This window comes from Parambassis ranga, chromosome 22 (assembly GCF_900634625.1).
Source record: "Parambassis ranga chromosome 22, fParRan2.1, whole genome shotgun sequence".
NCBI lineage: Eukaryota > Metazoa > Chordata > Actinopteri > Ambassidae > Parambassis > Parambassis ranga.
Window position 1 is genome coordinate 5,812,963 of NC_041042.1, and position 18,440 is coordinate 5,831,402.

Consider the following 18,440-nt stretch of genomic DNA (forward strand, 5'->3'; position numbering starts at 1 on the left):
TTGTCGGCAGATATAATTGCTACTATTGCATTTATTCAAACTTATGTCTTGCTATTCTTCCTTCCTTCATCCTTTCTGCATCCTTTCTTCTCTATATCAGGACCCAGATGTGATCAACACACCTCTACCAGTGGAATATGGCCCTAACACAGATGATGACAGCAGCACAGTAATCCGTCCCACTGACCCCACCTCCACCAGCCTTACTCCACTCCTAGTGTCACACCCTGTTTCCCAGGATTCTCCCTCCCAGATGGGTCTCTCCTCCATGGGCCTCAGTCCCACTCCTCTTCCACCACAGCCCACCAAACCCCGTCTGCTGCTGCAGAGAACGCAGCCTGTCCATCACGAAGTGACGTCATGTCGGGAAGTGCTGGAGCCGTCCTGGGCTGAGCCAGTTCCTGCTCCTGGTTTGTTAGCCGGAGGCAGTTGGCTCCACCCTGAGCCTCCGCATCACCGACCTTGCTCCAGAAACAGCTCCTCCTCAGGGAGCCAGAGGCTGAAGAACAAGACTAAGAACCTCTGGAATCCTACATATGGCTCCTGGGTCTTGGAAAACTTCAGGGGGAAGAAAGCCCTAGCTCACACTCAGTCCATGCCACTCTCCTGCTCCACTTCTAACACACAGACCTGCAACGCAACCTGTGAGAACAGTGAGGCTGGGTGTGAGAACACCAGCAGCACCTACCTCAGCCCTTCCAGCGCCGGCTCTTCTTCAACTCCCTCCCCTCCATGCCAGCCTCAGGCTGCACCAAACGTGCTGTCCCATAAGGCACCAGCAGGTGGAGGCACAAAAGCTGCCATAGACCTGGCTAAGCTTCAGAGTTTCCCCTGTGGCAATGTCAACTATGCCTACGATGAGCAGAGCTATGAGGCAGAGAGCCTGCCCTTGGTCATGCCCAAAGCCCCAGAAGCCATCACAAACACCAGCTCTCCCCTAAGTGTGTCCTCGGGGGCGAGCCTGGGACTGGCGTTAAGCCTCCATACCTCCTCATCCGGTATGCCCAAGCTGCTGCTGAAGCGCCACGCTAGCTACGGACACGAGGACGTGAGGAGACACACCAAAGCCGAGAAACCCACACGTGACCGAGACTCAGGCTTTTCTTTGTCTGAAGACCTCAGCGTTACCCCCATCTAAAAAAAAAACCAGCTTACTATGACAGGGATTTGATTCATTTTAAAATGTCACCTGTGACAAACTGAGGAGATCTCTGGAATTCTGAACAAAACACTGGCCATGTGGGCTTCGCCACAGTCAAAGAATGAATTACTATAGCTCCTGCTATGCTGGAAAACACACTCACTTTCACACAAACACTCCTCTGCACTGTGATACAGAGAGTCAACGCTGGACTCAGAGGCCTGTCCGGGGTTTCTGGTAAACTGGTAGCTGAACACTGACTTGTAGCCCTGTGCTTTTTTAAAGTCCACTGTTGGTAATGGCTGCCAGAGGTAACTGCTGTAGATGGACTGATTTTTACCTCTTTTTTCTGTATTTGACTCCTAAAAGCTTTGGCAGTAGTTTATTGGAATTTAGTGTTCAGTGTGCGGTATTATGGAATCAGCAGTGTTTCATTTATAATATTTTACATATTTTAGGATTATTAGTTGGTACTCTAGTTATTATAATTTGCTTTCACCCCAATATAATGTGAAAACACATCTACAGGTAAGTTTTGTCCAAACAGAGCTGAAAAGTGAAGCCAATGAAAAAGTGCCACAAATAACAATTCCATAAATGGCCACTTGAGGCTCTAAACATGAAAAGGTCTTCATGTTAAAAGGCTCCAACTTTCCAACAGAAATTAACATGTTTACATCCTGGTCTCTATAGATAATGTCCCCACTCATGACAACTCTACTGAAGAACATTGTTTATAACTCATCTCATGTCTCTTCCCTCCAATATTTCCTTTGCATGGAGGCTGTATTATAAATGTTGAAACATATAGCGTTTGATGGTGACATTTTGCAGCTGGGAAAATATGTGCTATTTTTGTACTCACTTTCTTACACTGGATTAACCCATCACATGTGTTTTTTGTTTTGTTTTTTACATTTGCATTCCTTTATGTTATTTGAAGAATCTGCACTTGTGGTCAATCACTGCCATTAGTTACTGCCCCACTGCATTAGTTAATGTGGTGCTGGTAGTACCTGTGTTTACTCAGCAGGGGGAGGTATTCAGCCTTGAAATACCAAACATGCTGCTGCAGGCGTCTCAGTCTTACATACTTAATCAAAGATTGAAAATGTGGAAATGTGTGTTCTGTATTTATGTTTTCAGGTTATTCTTATTTAATCATTTTGGTAGTTGTAGCTGATGTGACTTTTTTTAGCGTGAAGCGTAGTATATTTTTGAATACGTTAAATGAACATTTATCTCAGAGTTTTATTGGCTTACTGTATGTTGCCATGCTCAGGCCTGCTGATAGTCCACTTACTAAAAAGGCTCACATAGTTTTTTAAAGACCTGTGCCATTTACAAACACTGACTACAACAGTGGATTTTTTTATGCCGGTAAATGACTCTCAGTGTACATTTCTGACGTCCTTCTTCATTTTATTTTAATATTTTTATGTAGCTGAGGATCCCTCAAACAGTGTGTGCAGACATTCTATGCAATATTCTGTCTTTCACACTCTCATCTAACCTAACTGTGCCCCAGATAAATCAATATATTAATCTCACACGTGTGTGGATGATCACACTGGAAAATAGTGTTTTACTGTTGTAAATAAAAGAAACTGTTTTTCCCCATTTTAATTTCATACACATCATCCTCATTCATTTAATTATTATGAGTTCATATATTTACCTAAACCAAACATGTGCCCTAACAACCAACTGTGCTGAAAATCAAAACATTTACAGGGTTGATTTAAGGAGTAAGTTGCTCTATTGTTTGCCAGAACAGTGACATGCATTATACAGCCCAAACAGTATGAAATGCTGGGATGTGTACTAGGAATGTGTAATATTGTGTAGTTGCATGGCTGTGAGTTTCATGCTGAACATCTAATATTACACTCACAGCTGATGAGTTCTGAGTTATATGAGTGTTTCCTTCACATGTTACATACTGTCCCTGATACTGAAATGCAGAATCCCCACACTTTCACTTCTGTTCACTGTGAAGGAAGTTGGATTAGTGTCTGTGCATTTGCTCAATCATTCAGTAACTAGTGATAAACCTTCTTCTTCTTCTCTCTGCATTCATCGTATTTTCCTGTCAGTGTTAGTACTACATGCTCACTTAAAGTGGTGAGTACTGTGAATACTGTGCTGCTCATGTTACTGGTATGGATCACCTCAAGCTATTCAGCATGTATATAACCTCTCACCAGTTCACCCTTTTTTTTGTCATGTCACTGAGCATCAGATGTCTCCCTCAGTCCCTTCATTGCCCACAGACTCCAATGTATGAATGAGGTTTTCCAGCCCCCACAGGTATCCGTCCTCTCGGTTTCCCTCCTGCCAGGGAATGTCGTGGTGTAACGTCTGGCCCTCTGGTAATGCAGTGGTCTTTCCAAAGTCAATAATCCAGACTTGTGCGTTATTTGTATGGTCATGGATGAAGAGGAGAGAGCTGCCGATGACCTGAGGCAAACAGGAGAGGAGATATGTCATGTAATAAATCCATCAGCACATGGGATATGAGATGTTTGTGACCTGAGGGAGAGGGAGCTGAGCCTTACAGCCACTTTTGCACGTATGCATGCATGTAAGTGAATAACTTTATGTGTTTTGGTTGATTGCTCTGTCCCTTCTTGAAGAAATGGGCAGCTGAGCCCTGTTATCACAGAAGACCCATTGACGTGATCTTGAATGAATAAGACAGCAGTACTCTGCAACAAAGCAGTTTGGGTGTATATGTGTTTTCCTGTAACTCTGTTATTACTACAGATCAGTCATCACCTCATGTCGCTTGAAGAACTCTGACATCTTCAGGGCTTGTTGGATCTCACTCAGTCTGTTTAGGTAAGACTTCTGTGTTGCAAGAAAAAACAGGGTTAGGGTTCAAATACAGCAGGGTGTGTGTGTAAAACTCAAACAGTAGTACAGGATGAGTATTTACTGTGTGCGATTGGAATTACTCTTAGGTTTGCACTTCCAAATCAAACACTTTGAGGCTGTTTTCATTTGTCTACCATCAACCTTTATTAAATGTTACTTTTATTCTTGTTCAAACACTGAACACGGATGTGAGCTTAAGCCAGCTAGAGTGTTTGTTGTTGGTGCAGTTTTACAATGGACTGTTTTGTGTCATGAAGTCTGTCATGAATCTCTTCCTGTTTAAATATTCTGTATGTGTGAGCAAATGCTAAGTGACTGACACGTACTATGATGTTCATGTTCCCATCAACAAAGTCCTTGAACACCTGGACGACGTCCTGCTTCGATCGAGTTTTCTTGAAGTCCGTTCGACATGTGCCGTCATGTTTCTAAAGAGAAGACAGGAAACTCAGTCCAAATAGTTTCAGTCACATGGTATCATTTTATATGTAGGTCCCAATGTCCCTTTCTCTGTTTCAGTCTCACTGCAAAAGCAAAAAAAGCTTTAAAAAGCTGAGGTCAGCTCTGCTTCCTGCTCATTCTCTGTGGGTTCTCCATTCTTTTGTACATTTTTAGAACCTTCAGTTATATGATGACACCCTTAAGATTAAGCTTTCTTTAGCTACACAACAAATATTATGTCATACATTTGATAGAAGCCACATAACCCATCACAACCTTGATCCCCTCTATCCTGAAGCCCAGAGTGTTGGTGGAGCTCATGGTCTCCCTCCACTGCATGTAGCGCGGCTTAGTGATGGCGCGTTGGGAATGTTCCTGGGGTGTCGGCCCTCCGCTGTCCACCTCCACCATTTTCTTGTACAGGTCCTCCCTGGGCTTGGGTCTTTCCCTCGCTCGCACAAGCTCCTCCTCCAAGTACGTCCTTTAACAGCAGGAGGTACATGTTGTTTTTAGAAGCAGAACGTGCAACAGGTGTTCTCATTGTTTATACACTGTAATGGGTGTGTATTCAGAGTTTGTCTTGTATCAGCAATCTAATTTATTCACACACACAGTCAACACAATGCTAGTGTGACATAGCATAGAAGAGTGCAGAAAGTAGTAGCTGTGCAGCAGCACACTCACAACTGATATATTCATACGTTACGTGCAAACAGATGTGGATTTCAGTTTCAGTTTGGGTGCTGCACTTCCTCTGTGCTGAAGAGGGAAGCTGAGAGGAGACTCCAGCATGCAGCAGAACTGTATGAAAGTCAGAGTGTGTGTGTGTTTGTGTGTGGGTGTGTATGTGTGTGTGTTTGTGTAAGTTAGCGGTTTTGCAACGTGGTTTTTGACAAAGGGGAGTCTCCAGGGACACCCTGAGTGTGTTTGTGTGTGTGTGCGTGCCTGTCTGTGTGTGTGTGTGTAAGTGTGTGGCATCAGAAATGCAGACACACACAAACGGTTTGTTAATGTGTGTGTGTGTTTGTAACCCTAGTGTGTTGGTGTCTGTGAGAGTGTATTTGCCTGTTTAACAGGAAACCAAGCCCTCAGAGGGCTGACTGTGGGTACCTGCATGCCATACATAGACATGTATACATTCAAATGTGCAGTCATGCATGTATGTATGTATGTGCTTGTTTGCATATGTGTGTGTGTTTTTGTGCATGTGATACAGTGAGCCCCCTCCAGCCTGCTGTGGCAGGAAGCCTGCAGTTAGAACAGGTGTTCTCTTGTAGAGCAGAAGCTGCTTTGGGGCAGCATGTCACTCATCTTTCCTAATCAATCCATTTCAGCTGAATGTGAGCATTAAATATGAATAAATCTCCAAATACATACTGTGAATTATCAATGATTTGACTAGCATCAGCTCTAACAGTTACTGTCTGCATTCTGCCTCAGGATATCCGTGTGGAAAGCCTAAGGCAGCTTGACTTTGCGCCCTGATCTAACACTGTGCTCAATAAATATAAAAATATGAATTACAAACACATAAAATCAGCTACACTTCCTCACCTCACTCCCATCTTACAGTCCATGACATTAGGGAGGTCAAAGTTTGCCAAAAGGTCAGTCATATGAAGGAAAGACTCTCCGTCTTTTTCCACGACGCCGTGGTAGCCAGGCACAAACGGTAGCAGAGCATCTTCCCTGAGCTTGTCGAAACACTGCATCTCATTCTCTGAGAACTTTTTCAGAATGGTGCCTTCATCTGCTGCTTTGAAGTTACCTAAGATGAGATAAAGGTGGCTATTGTTAGGACTATTAAGTGTGCATGTACCTGCATGTGGGAATCAGGGAGAGATAGTGAAAATCAAGGAGTGTCTTTAAGCTGGAAACGAACAGGACAACAGAACATTTTCCATGGCAGCAGAAAAACATCCTTCTACTTCTTATCTTCTTCTTATCCCACCAATCAACCAGCATGCAGTGTGTGGTTTAACTGAATGTGATAAGATCCGAACAGTTCACACCTTTATGTCCAGCAAGCTGAACCCAGCTCAGTTTTCGCCTCTGGGTAGCGCTGAAGGGCCAGTGGACGATCGTCTTCAGTTTCCACCATGGTCTGCTCTTATGAGGGCATGCAAGAAAGCAGAAAGGAAGCACACAGAAGGTTCAGGTTTTTGTTGTCTTTTCTCTCCTGCTACACTGTATGCTATCTGTGTAGAAATCTGATCACATAAACAGTCCTGCCCACAAAACCTGATGATCTGATGATGTCTGCTTTTTGATTTTCCACTGCATCAAACCTCAGATCTGGGTCAGTTAGATGTTATTACTGTGGAAACTTATCCGCTTCCAACATGTCCAAACATTTCCAGCTTGTTGTGGTAATGACCTCAGATTCACACACAAATTTAGAAAGTGTCCATTCACAGGAAATTTTAAGACACATCATATCCTGATTGAGTAGAAAATTATTTAAACTTTATTTTTGAGGACTTAGAATTTTCACATGAATGAATCATATGTGTCATTTATGGTTAAATCATCATCAGTCATCAAGTTTAACAGGTGATCCAGGGTTCACAGCGTTCATGTTTTCGACCACTCAACTCCCACTCGCTTGTTAGTGATGTCTGGCGTTTTCACAGCCATATGAGAGTCCTTCCAGTGAATCAAAATCAGGAAATCATGAACAAATCAAAATAAATGATCTTATTTTTGCTGATCATTTTTTTTCATGGTTTTTGTTTTTCACTTTCTCCTTCTGTCTCTCAGCACACACAAACACAGTGTGTATATTTCACAGAAACCGTGGTGGTGATTCACACTTACGGGACACTGACTGTTTAAAAAAAAAAAACACCAAAGACCAATACTTACATAATACACATGTAATATTATTATATTTCTACATGTTTATTTCAAATATCATTAAAAGTAAGTATGAAACTAACTACAGGGTGATTGTTGGGAAAAGCTAGTGCCGGTATTTGTTTTCGAAGCCTTGGGAGAGGTCATTGTGTTCTGATTGAAACAGGAAATGAAACCAGGACTCTCACACTCGGCTCAAGCTTGAGATTCTTACAGTTCACCATCCTCAGTAACAGCAGCAGCCAGCCGGGCTCTCTTAAATGTCAGGCTATATGCTTTGCTTACTGCTGCTTGTTTACTAATAACACTGCATACTGAAGGTGTTGCTGCCCCCTTTTTTATTTTTGACCATGCAACTCTTTGGTCAATATTTATATTGACATTAGAACTTCATGTTTTTCGGGCCTTCATGACAGCAACCACAAGTTTGTACTGAAAACACCTGTAAAAACTCCACTCTGATGGTAGAACTTCAGATAGCACATCTGCTGATTGAATGTGGAAGAATATTCAATAAATATTTAATATCCAACAAGATCAATACAGACGAACAGAAGGTCTGCAGGTCCAGACTTGCCTGCAGGTCTACTTTTGTAATAGAATTCATTTGATGTATTAAAGTAATTATTTTACACTCTGATGTGTGACAATTTAAACATGCTGGTTTAACCTTGTATAATATATTTTACAGCTGTTCATGTAATTTTAGGAAATAAGCAGCTAACCGTAGCTTCATGTTTGTTTAGATGCTTTTTGCTTTGTAACACCAGGCCTGCTGTGTGCCTGAGACACTGACTCAACAGCATGCTGAGCCCTGTAGTCACTGGCAACACTGCAAAAACACACACATCTAGTTTCATGTGACTCAGCCAGGTTCTGCTGCTAACTCATACCTTCCATGTGAAGCAGTCTTACCGTCTTGAAGAGTTAATTGGACTTTTTAATATATCATAATCTGTTCATTTAAAGGGAGCACTGGTAATAAAGTGTGAACTATCAGAAGCGGCTGATACACACGTGTTGTTGACTTCCTGAAGTGGTTCTTTGTTAAATGTCAAAGGCCATGGCTAAAAATGGATGCTGACCACAAAAACATTATTACACAATAACATGTTAGCCTGTGCTCTGCTTTGTGTGTGTGTGTGGGTGTGTGGGTGGGCGTATGTGTGGGCTGAACAGGGCAGAATCATAGAAGCACCCTGACCAACATGTTTCCATATAAATGATAATATCTTGATGAACGAGTTGGAATGGAGAGTTGCCATTTGGACAGTGTGGCACACACACACACACACACACACAGGCTCAACAGGCAATGTGTATTCAGTCTGTTTAAAGAAAAGTGACAGCTACAGACCTTGTATGGAGAAGGCAAAGAGAAGTGTGGTCATACCATAAAACACACACATACTGCACGCCCAATGAAAGTCTAGTCGGTGTAGACAAAAAGCAGGTTATGTTGGAAACCAGAGAGGTGACTCACATCAACTTCCCTACAAATCACATGAATAAATGCTGATCTAAACTAACAGAACATGCGTCTGAAAGGCAGCAAGGCTTCAATGCACACAACAAGTACAGCTTTATCAACCAACAATGTCAAAGGCAAACAAACTTCTACCCTCAGCGTCTATTGAACTAAAAGCCAGTCCTTCAGCACTCGCCTGTGTGCTGAGGGTGGGACGCGGTGTCAAGGTCAGAACTCACAGTTCAAAGACTGCTGATCTCACATACAACAGATTAGTGTTTATTAATGAGTGCGACGACAAAATAAATCAGCTATTGGCACAAACATTAAAAACCATGAGTCCTGGTGAAGTGCTGCCTTGGAGCTAAAAAGCAACATGACACTGTAAACAACCCCATGACAGCAGCCGTCCCTCATACAACAAAGGTTTCACTTCACACAGAGCCAGGTCCTTGAAGTGATGTGAAACGCTCTAAAAAGCCATTTAACATCAGATTATATTGTTTCATTAATCACATTTCCTGAATATTACCCTGTGCTCATAAGCTTGCTGAAACATTTTTACATAATTAACTAAGATTACACCTCTCTATCTGCAATGTGCAGACAGACAGAAACAGCTTCTGAAATGAAGCAGTGACTTCTCTGCAGGGTGCACGTGAAAATCAACTAAACAAACTTTTCAGTCTGTAAATGCTTTCTTCCTTCCAGTCAGCCAGACTCCATGGACCATGCTGATGAGAGCAGTGTAGTGTTTGTGTGCTGCTCTGCCTCACTTTACAAAATCAGCTCTTTACTGTAATTGCAGATTTACAAACAGGAGGTGAAGACTGTTCTCTGCAGGAAGCCTCGTGTTCTATGATTCACACACATATAACAGCATTTATACAGTGAATAATTTGACACATTCTGTGGATAGAAATAAACTCCAGTGCAGACACGTCTTTTTACTCACTTCTCCTGTGTCCACCAGATGCTCCAAAGTGATGATGCCTTTGCTTTTGCTCTCGTTGTCACTGAGTAAGTCGTCCTCTGACTCCACAGCAGAGGAGCCCGTGGAGGAGATCGAGGAATTGGACAGTTTTCTGCGCAGGGTACCGTCCACCGCTTCATCCCAGTCCTCCTGCTGCATCTCCCGGGATGATCCGCCTCCCTCCGGGGTGATGGTGACCTGCGGTACCCGGGGTGCATCCATCAGTGTCGGCGCTCCGGACGTCGCGCTGATCTGATCGGCTTTCTGAATGAGCTCATCGTAAATGGGGGATGACTTGCCAGCTGCTCTTCGCTCTAAACGAGACCCTTCGTTTATTACTCCAGTCCCGGAGAGCCCGGAGGAGGACTTTCTCCTGTTGCTCTCTTTGGGCATTGGAGGTGTAATTCTGCGCACGATGAGATGCGCAAAGCCGCCTCACTTTAATCATCAAATCCGGCCATTTCACACTCGCAGAAAGTTCTGCGCGGTCTGATTGAAGGTCTCCGGTCACCTCCGTGCAGCGCTTCCTCCTTGTTTGTTGTCCGATCTGCGTAAAACACTGTGCCTGTCTGAAGGGGAACCCCTCTATGGTGGAGGTGGCGTGGCTCGCGCTTCTAACGCGGTTTACACACGAGCGCGCCGGCGCACTGGCTCACACAACTGCGCGATGTTTATCTTCCGCATAGACTCTGCGCTTCCTGACTGAAAGCTGAAGCAGCTGACACCTAACTACAAACCGTCTGCGGGTCTTTTTTTTTATTATTCACACACTGTCTGAGACCACTTTTAACATTTCCATGGAAGTATAATCACACAGTCTGAAACTGTATATTGAAGCAGATCAGCTGCTATATGTACAGTATCATTATTTAACATCACTGTGATTGTGGGATACATGACACCAGAACAAAGGGAGAGAGGCAGAGGTCATATGAGGCAGTGCAGGCTCTCTGATTGACGATCTGGGTGTGTGAACACACAAATTTATTTATTGATTGATTGTTTTGTAAATCAAAGAAGGGAGTAGGGATTTACACTAACACACTGATTGACTGATGCATCCAACTGTAAAAGTCTTCACAATAAATGAATAACTCTCTCTTGTGTTTAAACTTGTTGTAAGTTGTAAGTTTTATGTGGAAACCACGACATCCTCTTTACTTTCTATACTTTTCTTTTACTCAGTTCTAAAAAAACAAACATAGGCTAGAGTCAGAAACTCACCAAATTATGTTTTCTTATCTGCTCTGTCCCACATCACCTTCAGGTTCAGTTTACTCTAACCTAATTAAATAAAAACCTCATTATCTATACCTATATTTACACTTTGTCCTGTGCATTCCAGAGAAAAAATACTGAACAGACTGACTGACCCCATCAGTCAGAATACTGGTTTGACACGGAGTATACACATATCTGTCCAGGAGGTGGCGCTAAACTGCTCTGCTGTGCATAAATCGAAAGAAAAACGGAACTGGCCTGAAATGCTGAAGTAGTCTACAGTTTTGTGCAGTTTGTCTCTGCACTGTAAACTCTCTAATCATTTAAAAGGCATTTTATTTTTATTTTTTTGGACAGCATTGTCTGAACTTCATTCCCTTTGTCTTCTATAGACGTTTCCTCTATCCTGTGTACCACATGAAAATGTGCTATAAAATAAGATTGCCTCGCCTACGTTTGGATGAAAAGTTTCTCCTGTGAAGTAAAAGGTAAACATGAAGTTGTGAAGCAACTTGCTGGAGTGGTGGCGTCCTGAAATTACTTTGATGCTAAGCACCTCCTTGTCTGTGGAGGGCAGCATTGAGCTCTAACCGCACATACTCCATAGAAGAAGAAGAACGACTGCGTGGTCGCAGCTCGTGATGCTGGGAAATAGTGACCGAGTGAGACGTCATACCCCCTCTGCAGTCAAGGCAACCAGCTAAGTGCTCTGAAGTTTAGGTTTTACCACCACACGCAGCACAATGTTTGCCGTCAGAAACGCTCTCCGTCTCGGTTCCAAGCTGCCCATTCCTGCATTGGCAAGGAGAGGATGTGCCGGAGCTGCCATCCCGGTGGATGACGTGGTGAACGGACTCAACGACGACCAAATTCAGGTTAGCTCAGAGATGCAGCGCTTCTCTAAGAGTTAGCTACATTAGCTAACTGATGCAAATAGAGTAAAGTTCAATTGTCTCTGGGTTTGAACGACTGACCAGCAGCCAGAGAGGAGCATAGAAGCAAAGCAAAGGCTGACTTTTATCAAAGGACACGGTGCACATGACGTGGTGACATAATGTTAGCTAACACTGGCAGACAAGGAGACCTTGATTTTAGCAAACATTTAGCTAGCATAGCTAGCTAAATGTTTGTCTACATTCACGGAGTTGTGTAATTATGTAAATACTTATGTATATGTAAACTGTATTAATAATGTCAACATTAAATACAGCTTCATTTGTTTCACGTGACGCTTTCAACGCTACCAGGCAGGTTATCGAGGAAAAAAATGTAGTGCAGAGTGATTATCTCATTAAAACACGTTTTAGTGAGATGGTCCGAGTTTAATGTGACAGGTCAGTGGTGTCTGTCACAGTGTGATTACAGTGGGTTTGTAGCTGTGAGGACAGCAGGGGGTGGGGTTGATTTTAAAGGATTTGATTGGATGACAGAGCTCGCCCTCTCATTCTGGGCTGATGTAAAATGTAGCTGTGAGGTCAAGCTATTTCTATGATGTAGTGTTTAAAATGTTATATTAGGCACACATCTCCACTTGCTGAGAGATTCAGTGTATCATGAAATTAAATAAGGGAAGACATTAGAACATATAATTTGTTCATGTGTTATCATCGTTTCAGTTAACTTATAAAACTGATTCATTTGTTAAATAATTGTTTGTATTTTGTGTGTTCACAGCTCAGGCAGTCAGTTCGTAAGTTCCTTTCAGAAAAGCTTGCACCTTATGCGGATGAGATCGACAAGAACAATGCTTTTCCAGGAATGCGGGTGAGTTGACGCCCCATAACAGGCCACCACTATCTGCTCAGCTGTGACGTGCACTCTGCAGTTGTGTATTATTAATACTGGAGCAGCATTTGTCTTTGCTAACGCTTGCTTTTTTTCCCTTCACCAGGATTTTTGGAAAGACATGGGAGAGATGGGACTCCTTGGCATCACTGCTCCAGGTCTGATGGGAAATGTTTTTTTGTTTAGTGATGTAGATTGATACAATAATTGTTTATTGTAAGAAACAGCTCAGTTTCAGGCTTTATTTCAAGATGCGGACTGAGGGATGTGTGCACTTCCACTAACACTGCATCATCCTTTCAGTGGAATACGGTGGAACAGGACTGGGGTACCTAGATCACGTCATTGTGATGGAGGAAATGTCACGAGTGTCAGCAGCCGTTGCTCTCAGCTATGGCGCCCATTCTAACCTTTGTGTCAACCAGATGGTACGCCACGCAAATGAGAAACAGAAGGAGAAGTACATGTTAAAGGTCAGGACCAAACTTTTGTCTGTTACTTGCTGAGAATGCCTCAAACAAAACAGAAGAGGATTTGTTCAATTGATTAATCTGGCTGTGTTCTCTTGTCAGTTAATGACAGGTGAGCATGTTGGAGCCCTGGCCATGAGCGAGCCCAATGCCGGATCTGATGTCGTGTCCATGAAACTCAGAGCTGCAAAGAAAGGTAGGATGTGTCAGTGATACATATTTAAGGAATCTATGTTCAAATTCATATTTAAATAGATGAATTATTCATAAATATTTTTACTGATGACAACAGATTTACATTGACACAGGCATATTACATTTTGATGAAGTGACAAGTGCAGACTTTTAAAATCAGTGCGTCTGTTCTACTCTAATATAGAACAGATGCTATTCTAATAGTTCATGTTTATTACTCAACAGTAATTATGGGAATGTTGGGCACCTTGCAGAGTCAGTAGATGCTCACTGGGATATCTTTAGGCTGTCTTGCACTCACAGCATGTTCTACCCACACACTGTGTGGTGTGTTCAAGATGGCAGACTGTGAGTTCCACTCTAAAAACTGCAGCTTTTGATTCTTGTTGTAGGTCATTGTGTTTTTTGATCTGCTTTGGTTAGGTCTGGTATCATACTGAGCCACCTCTAACCTGCAGTGTTTTTTTTCTAATCCTGTTTTTCTGCATGTTTGTTATGGGTCAGAATAAACAAGTAGTTTGTTTACATAGTTTGAGAACTCAGCATTATCGGGCAGATCTAGGGGGTTTCCTGTATACTCCAAGTGGAAGGTTGCTGGTCAGTTTTTTTGCTGATGCTGGTTTTGTGTCCTATATCCAGTCGAGATATTTCTGTCTAGCACACATGATTATTTGAAAGAATTCCTGGTCTCCTTTTCTTATCTCACCTTCTGCAGTTAACAGGTTAAAAACACATGAGCCCAAGTCTTTCCTTATTACTGTCTGTAGGCATTCAGCTATGAATCTGTTATGATAATATTGAAATATCTAAGATATGCTCTGGTTACTGATCTGTTGATCAAACAATTTACTTATGTAAAGATTTGTCATTTAGCACTTAGCACACTGAATATGTACTAAGTGACTCAGCAAGGTTGATGCTGTTAACTTTTTTGTATTACTTCTTGTTTTGACTTAACAGGTGACTACTATGTTCTGAATGGCAACAAGTTCTGGATCACAAACGGGCCAGATGCTGATGTCCTTATAGTGTATGCTAAGACGAATCCTGAGGCGCATCAGAAAGGCATCACAGCTTTCATTGTTGAAAAGGTAAATCCAATCCAACTGCCTTCCTCCCCGTCTGTGACTTAGCGAGGTGGGTGAGATGGGCTTTTTTATGTTCAGCTTTGTTCTGGGATCAGAAATTGTCAGAAAGGAACTCCATGGATATTAAAAAATGGTTGTTTGTGTGCTTCCTGCAGGGAATGCCAGGATTCTCTACTGCACAAAAGCTCGACAAACTTGGCATGAGGGGATCCAACACCTGTGAGCTGATCTTTGAAGACTGCAAAGTTCCAGGCAAGTGTGTGCATGCACATTATGCTATTCTCTTTCTGTGTAGCAGCATTAGAACTCATTTTTATTGAATCTTTTTTCCCTGTCTGTTGTAGCTGAGAATGTTTTGGGCCCACTGAACAAAGGCGTGTATGTGATGATGAGTGGCTTAGATCTGGAGAGGCTGGTGCTTGCAGCCGGACCAGTTGGGTAAGGTTTTCCAAAACAGTGCCATCAATGATCTATATCTTCCTTCTTCTATACACCTTCTAAAGAGCATGAGATCTTTTTTTTTTATTTGTGCATTTCTGTGATTTTGTAAAAAGTACATACTGAACCATGTTTTTTACTCTTTTGGACTTTTTCAGCATCATGCAGGCAGTAGTAGATGCTGCTATTCCCTACCTTCACATCAGGGAAGCTTTCGGACAAAAAATTGGACATTTTCAGGTTTGTCTCTAAACTTTGTATTGAAAAGAAAATGTTACTACATTATTTGTGATTAATTATTTTGAAGGACTCAAGTTGGAAATGGTAACATTTAAAGGTTTTATCATCATCAACAGCTAATGCAAGGCAAGATGGCTGACATGTACACCAGGCTGAGCTCCTGTCGACAGTATTTGTACAACGTTGCCAAAGCCTGTGATAAAGGACACTTCAGTTCAAAGGTGTGGAGAGCATTCCTAAGTGATGCTAACATGCGTTATCCATCTTAAAGTGCACACCCTGGTTGTGACGGTTTGTGCTGTTGTTGCAGGACTGTGCTGGAGTGATCCTATATTGTGCTGAGAATGCCACTCAGGTTGCTTTGGATGGCATTCAGTGTTTGGGTGAGTGCCAAGAATCAAATGAAATCTGAATCTTAAGCTGAAGGCAGCTGTCATGATCTACTCAGAGAAGGTTCTAAGTAATTTATGACTGTCAGAAAAGTCTGCTTAATAGACCAAAATGGAGACACAAATTCAGTCGGAGTTAGAGAGTCCCAATTGTAACATATGTCATTGTAGGAAAATTTATGTGGTAAAGACATTACAGATGGGCAGTGGGGAGGAACATCACAGTTGCTTAAAGCATCATTAAATGTCCCTCAGCAGTGTTACTGAGGGATGGGATTCAGTGTGATCCCGCACGCCAGCCCTAAGTAAAAGTTCCTTGGAGCTGGTTCCATGGGAGAACTAGAGCCTGTGCTTCCCCAAAGGTCTAGGAATTAGGAGGGAAAAGTAAGCCTGCACCCTGAGAGTGAAGCACCTGGGTAAAACGGTACTAGGAAGTTGTTAAGATAAGGGGGAGTATAGTCCTTAAGGGTTAGGGTTAGGGTTAGGGTTATATGTAAGAATTCTAAGACATTCTGCATTTTAAAGGCAGCCAAGCAGGAGAAGCCAGTGTAGCAGGAATCTGATCTCTCCAGTTAATTTCTGTCAGTACTCCTGCTGCATCTTAGAGGTTGGTGGCTGCAAGCTTTTCAGAAGTATTTGGACATCTTGATAAAAAGGAAAGGGTGGCACAGTGGTACAGTGCTGTTCACTGTGTGGGCGGGTGGTCGAGTGCTTCAGCTTCCTCCCACAGAATAAAGATATGCATGTTAAGTTAATGGGAGATTCTAAATTGGCAGTAGGTGTGAGCAAGGATGTCTTTATGTGTTAGCGTGGTGACAGACTGGCAACCTTCCCTTTATCCAAGTGAGAGATTCCAGCCCCCTGACTGTACAGCACAGAGTGGCTTGAGTAAATGAATGGATGTAAGAGATCAGAAGTAAAAAATAAATGGAATACTTTTCAGCATAAAAGATTCATAAAGTGATGATGGGGTCTTTCTACAAGGTATCTATCCACTAATGTAATCTGTTTGTTGTTAAAAGGCGGTAATGGCTACATCAATGACTATCCAATGGGTCGATTTCTTCGGGATGCAAAGCTGTATGAAATCGGCGCAGGCACGAGTGAAGTTCGCAGGCTCATCATTGGACGATCTTTCAACTCCATGTTCAAATAGACATGAGTGAAAAATGGCAATTGCTAAAGACTGAGAAAGCGGTTTGCCATAGATCAACAGTTATTCACACCTTGGGCCTTACTGTATGAGTTATTGCTGCTGTGATGAGCTTCACATGTTTTTACAGTTACTGCCACCTGGGATTTAATATTGTTTATAATATGCATGAAATCAGTGACTTTACAATGAAATGTGGATTTATTTGATGTGGCCTTAGTGTCTGGTTTTCTTTGAGGCTAGCTGTAATATGACCTACAGTTAAGCAGATAACCACTGAAATGCAATAAATGATCATTATTGAGCCTATTAATTGGGCAGGTCGCTTGATGTATTAAACACTCCACTGTCAGAACTCTAAATGTATTCCTGTAGCTACAGCAGTAAATACTTGATCATCATCTGTAAATGTGCATTTTGACTTAAAGGTAGGGTGGGAGATTTTGAAAACTCGGTGAGAGTCAGTCAGATTTCGAAATTAAACACACGCCCCGTTCTCTCGGAGCTTACTCCGAAGCCACACCTCCCAATCACATGGACGCGCATTACCTGAAGACGAGCTGCGGTCTGTGACTTTGGCCATCATGCACGTACCTCTCTGATGCACACAGAGCAGGAAGAGAGTGACAACCAGCCAATACTCGATGCAGGGTCCACCCGGAGGATTGGCTGATGTTTTTAGCATTTTATAGATTCCACAGATGATTAATATTCATCCTTTTAAATTGAAACTGCCGAAGTAATGGGTTGCTATTGTATTGTAAATAGAAGTTACACTAATTTAACAAAAAGTGCATCAGAATGAAATCTCCTACCCTGCCTTTAAGAGTTGTATATAAGATACCTAGAGAATTTTAATGCAAACTGAAACCTGTAAACAGAAGCAGCAGATGTCTGTGAGGATTCTGTTTGTTAGTATTAGAATAAATATTTGTTTAGTTTTTGGATTGTTGTAAACTGTAAAAATCGGTGTGGCAGTGGTCTGTTTATATTACAAATCTCTGTAGATGTACATTATGAAAATGTAGTTTGTTTAAAATAAAGATTAAAGGTTTTTATTTCTCTCCCTTAAATTAGACCAAGCTAACACAATCGGCTGTATTTTTTTTAATACACATTTGTATATAAAATAAGCACAAAGTAGACATTATCATGTGCTGTTGGTTAAATGTAGATAAATTGTGTAAAATTGCCTCAGTAGTCGGTGTAAAGCAGCATGTAGCAGATCTTTCAGAATGATTTGTTTATTTACTCTTCATTCGTCTTTGTCGTCAGCCTCTCCTGCTGCTGGAACTTCTCTGTTAAAATGATGTATCATCACATTATTGCCTTCCACTGTCATTTCATCTCTGTCACGCACACACACTGACTCAAGCAGACTGATGTGTACAAGATTGTCTGAGTGGACTTTGAACTGCTCAGTGTCGCCTGGCTGTGTGTCTGTATTGGAAACACTGCACCAGCCTAAGGATTAACCGCCCACACAATTAGTTGTTTTGTTTCTCATCTCTCCAGTGGAGATGAAAGAGCAGTGTATCCTGTCATTTTAATAAAAGAGTTTGTCAACATAACGTACATGTTTCCATAGTCGCCCTGTATCCACTGTACACACAGCTTGTTGTTTGTAGAAAGGCCAGAGGGGAGACAGAAGTTCAGACAATGATTGAACTATCACAGTGCGCTTGAATAATACATGGGAGTTGTG

General features: G+C 42.2%; 3 protein-coding genes across 4 annotated transcripts in view; 2 read left to right on the top strand and 1 right to left on the bottom strand.

Annotated features, from left to right (window-relative positions):
* The window catches only part of ltk (leukocyte receptor tyrosine kinase), a 37,623-nt gene extending 35,451 nt beyond the window's left edge, over positions 1 to 2,172 (top strand). The window contains exon 29 of the mRNA XM_028395151.1: positions 101 to 2,172. Coding sequence (XP_028250952.1) covers positions 101 to 1,138 — 1,038 coding nt within the window. The 3' untranslated portion in view covers positions 1,139 to 2,172. The remainder of the gene's footprint in view (positions 1 to 100) is intronic.
* A 579-nt stretch (positions 2,173 to 2,751) lies between these two features.
* Positions 2,752 to 10,405, bottom strand: itpka (inositol-trisphosphate 3-kinase A). 2 transcript variants are annotated; one of them, XM_028395152.1, is made up of 7 exons: positions 9,739 to 10,405; positions 6,472 to 6,568; positions 6,014 to 6,227; positions 4,736 to 4,940; positions 4,345 to 4,446; positions 3,920 to 3,991; positions 2,752 to 3,601 (listed from the first exon to the last, which is right to left on the bottom strand). In XM_028395152.1, exons 1-7 carry the CDS (start codon positions 10,147 to 10,149, stop codon positions 3,380 to 3,382), a joined length of 1,323 nt encoding a protein of 440 aa, XP_028250953.1. In that variant the 5' UTR covers positions 10,150 to 10,405; the 3' UTR covers positions 2,752 to 3,379. The 2 variants fall into 2 exon arrangements, with proteins under 2 accessions (XP_028250953.1, XP_028250954.1); XM_028395153.1 differs by having other exon boundaries at positions 6,472 to 6,563; positions 9,739 to 10,118.
* Positions 10,406 to 11,591: 1,186 nt separating this feature from the next.
* ivd (isovaleryl-CoA dehydrogenase) lies at positions 11,592 to 17,824 on the top strand. Its single transcript, XM_028396356.1, has 12 exons — positions 11,592 to 11,852; positions 12,652 to 12,741; positions 12,869 to 12,920; positions 13,066 to 13,235; positions 13,335 to 13,428; positions 14,388 to 14,518; positions 14,671 to 14,767; positions 14,860 to 14,953; positions 15,112 to 15,193; positions 15,310 to 15,414; positions 15,504 to 15,576; positions 16,605 to 17,824. Exons 1-12 carry the CDS (start codon positions 11,721 to 11,723, stop codon positions 16,736 to 16,738), a joined length of 1,254 nt encoding a protein of 417 aa, XP_028252157.1. The 5' UTR covers positions 11,592 to 11,720; the 3' UTR covers positions 16,739 to 17,824.
* Positions 17,825 to 18,440: the final 616 nt, after the last annotated feature.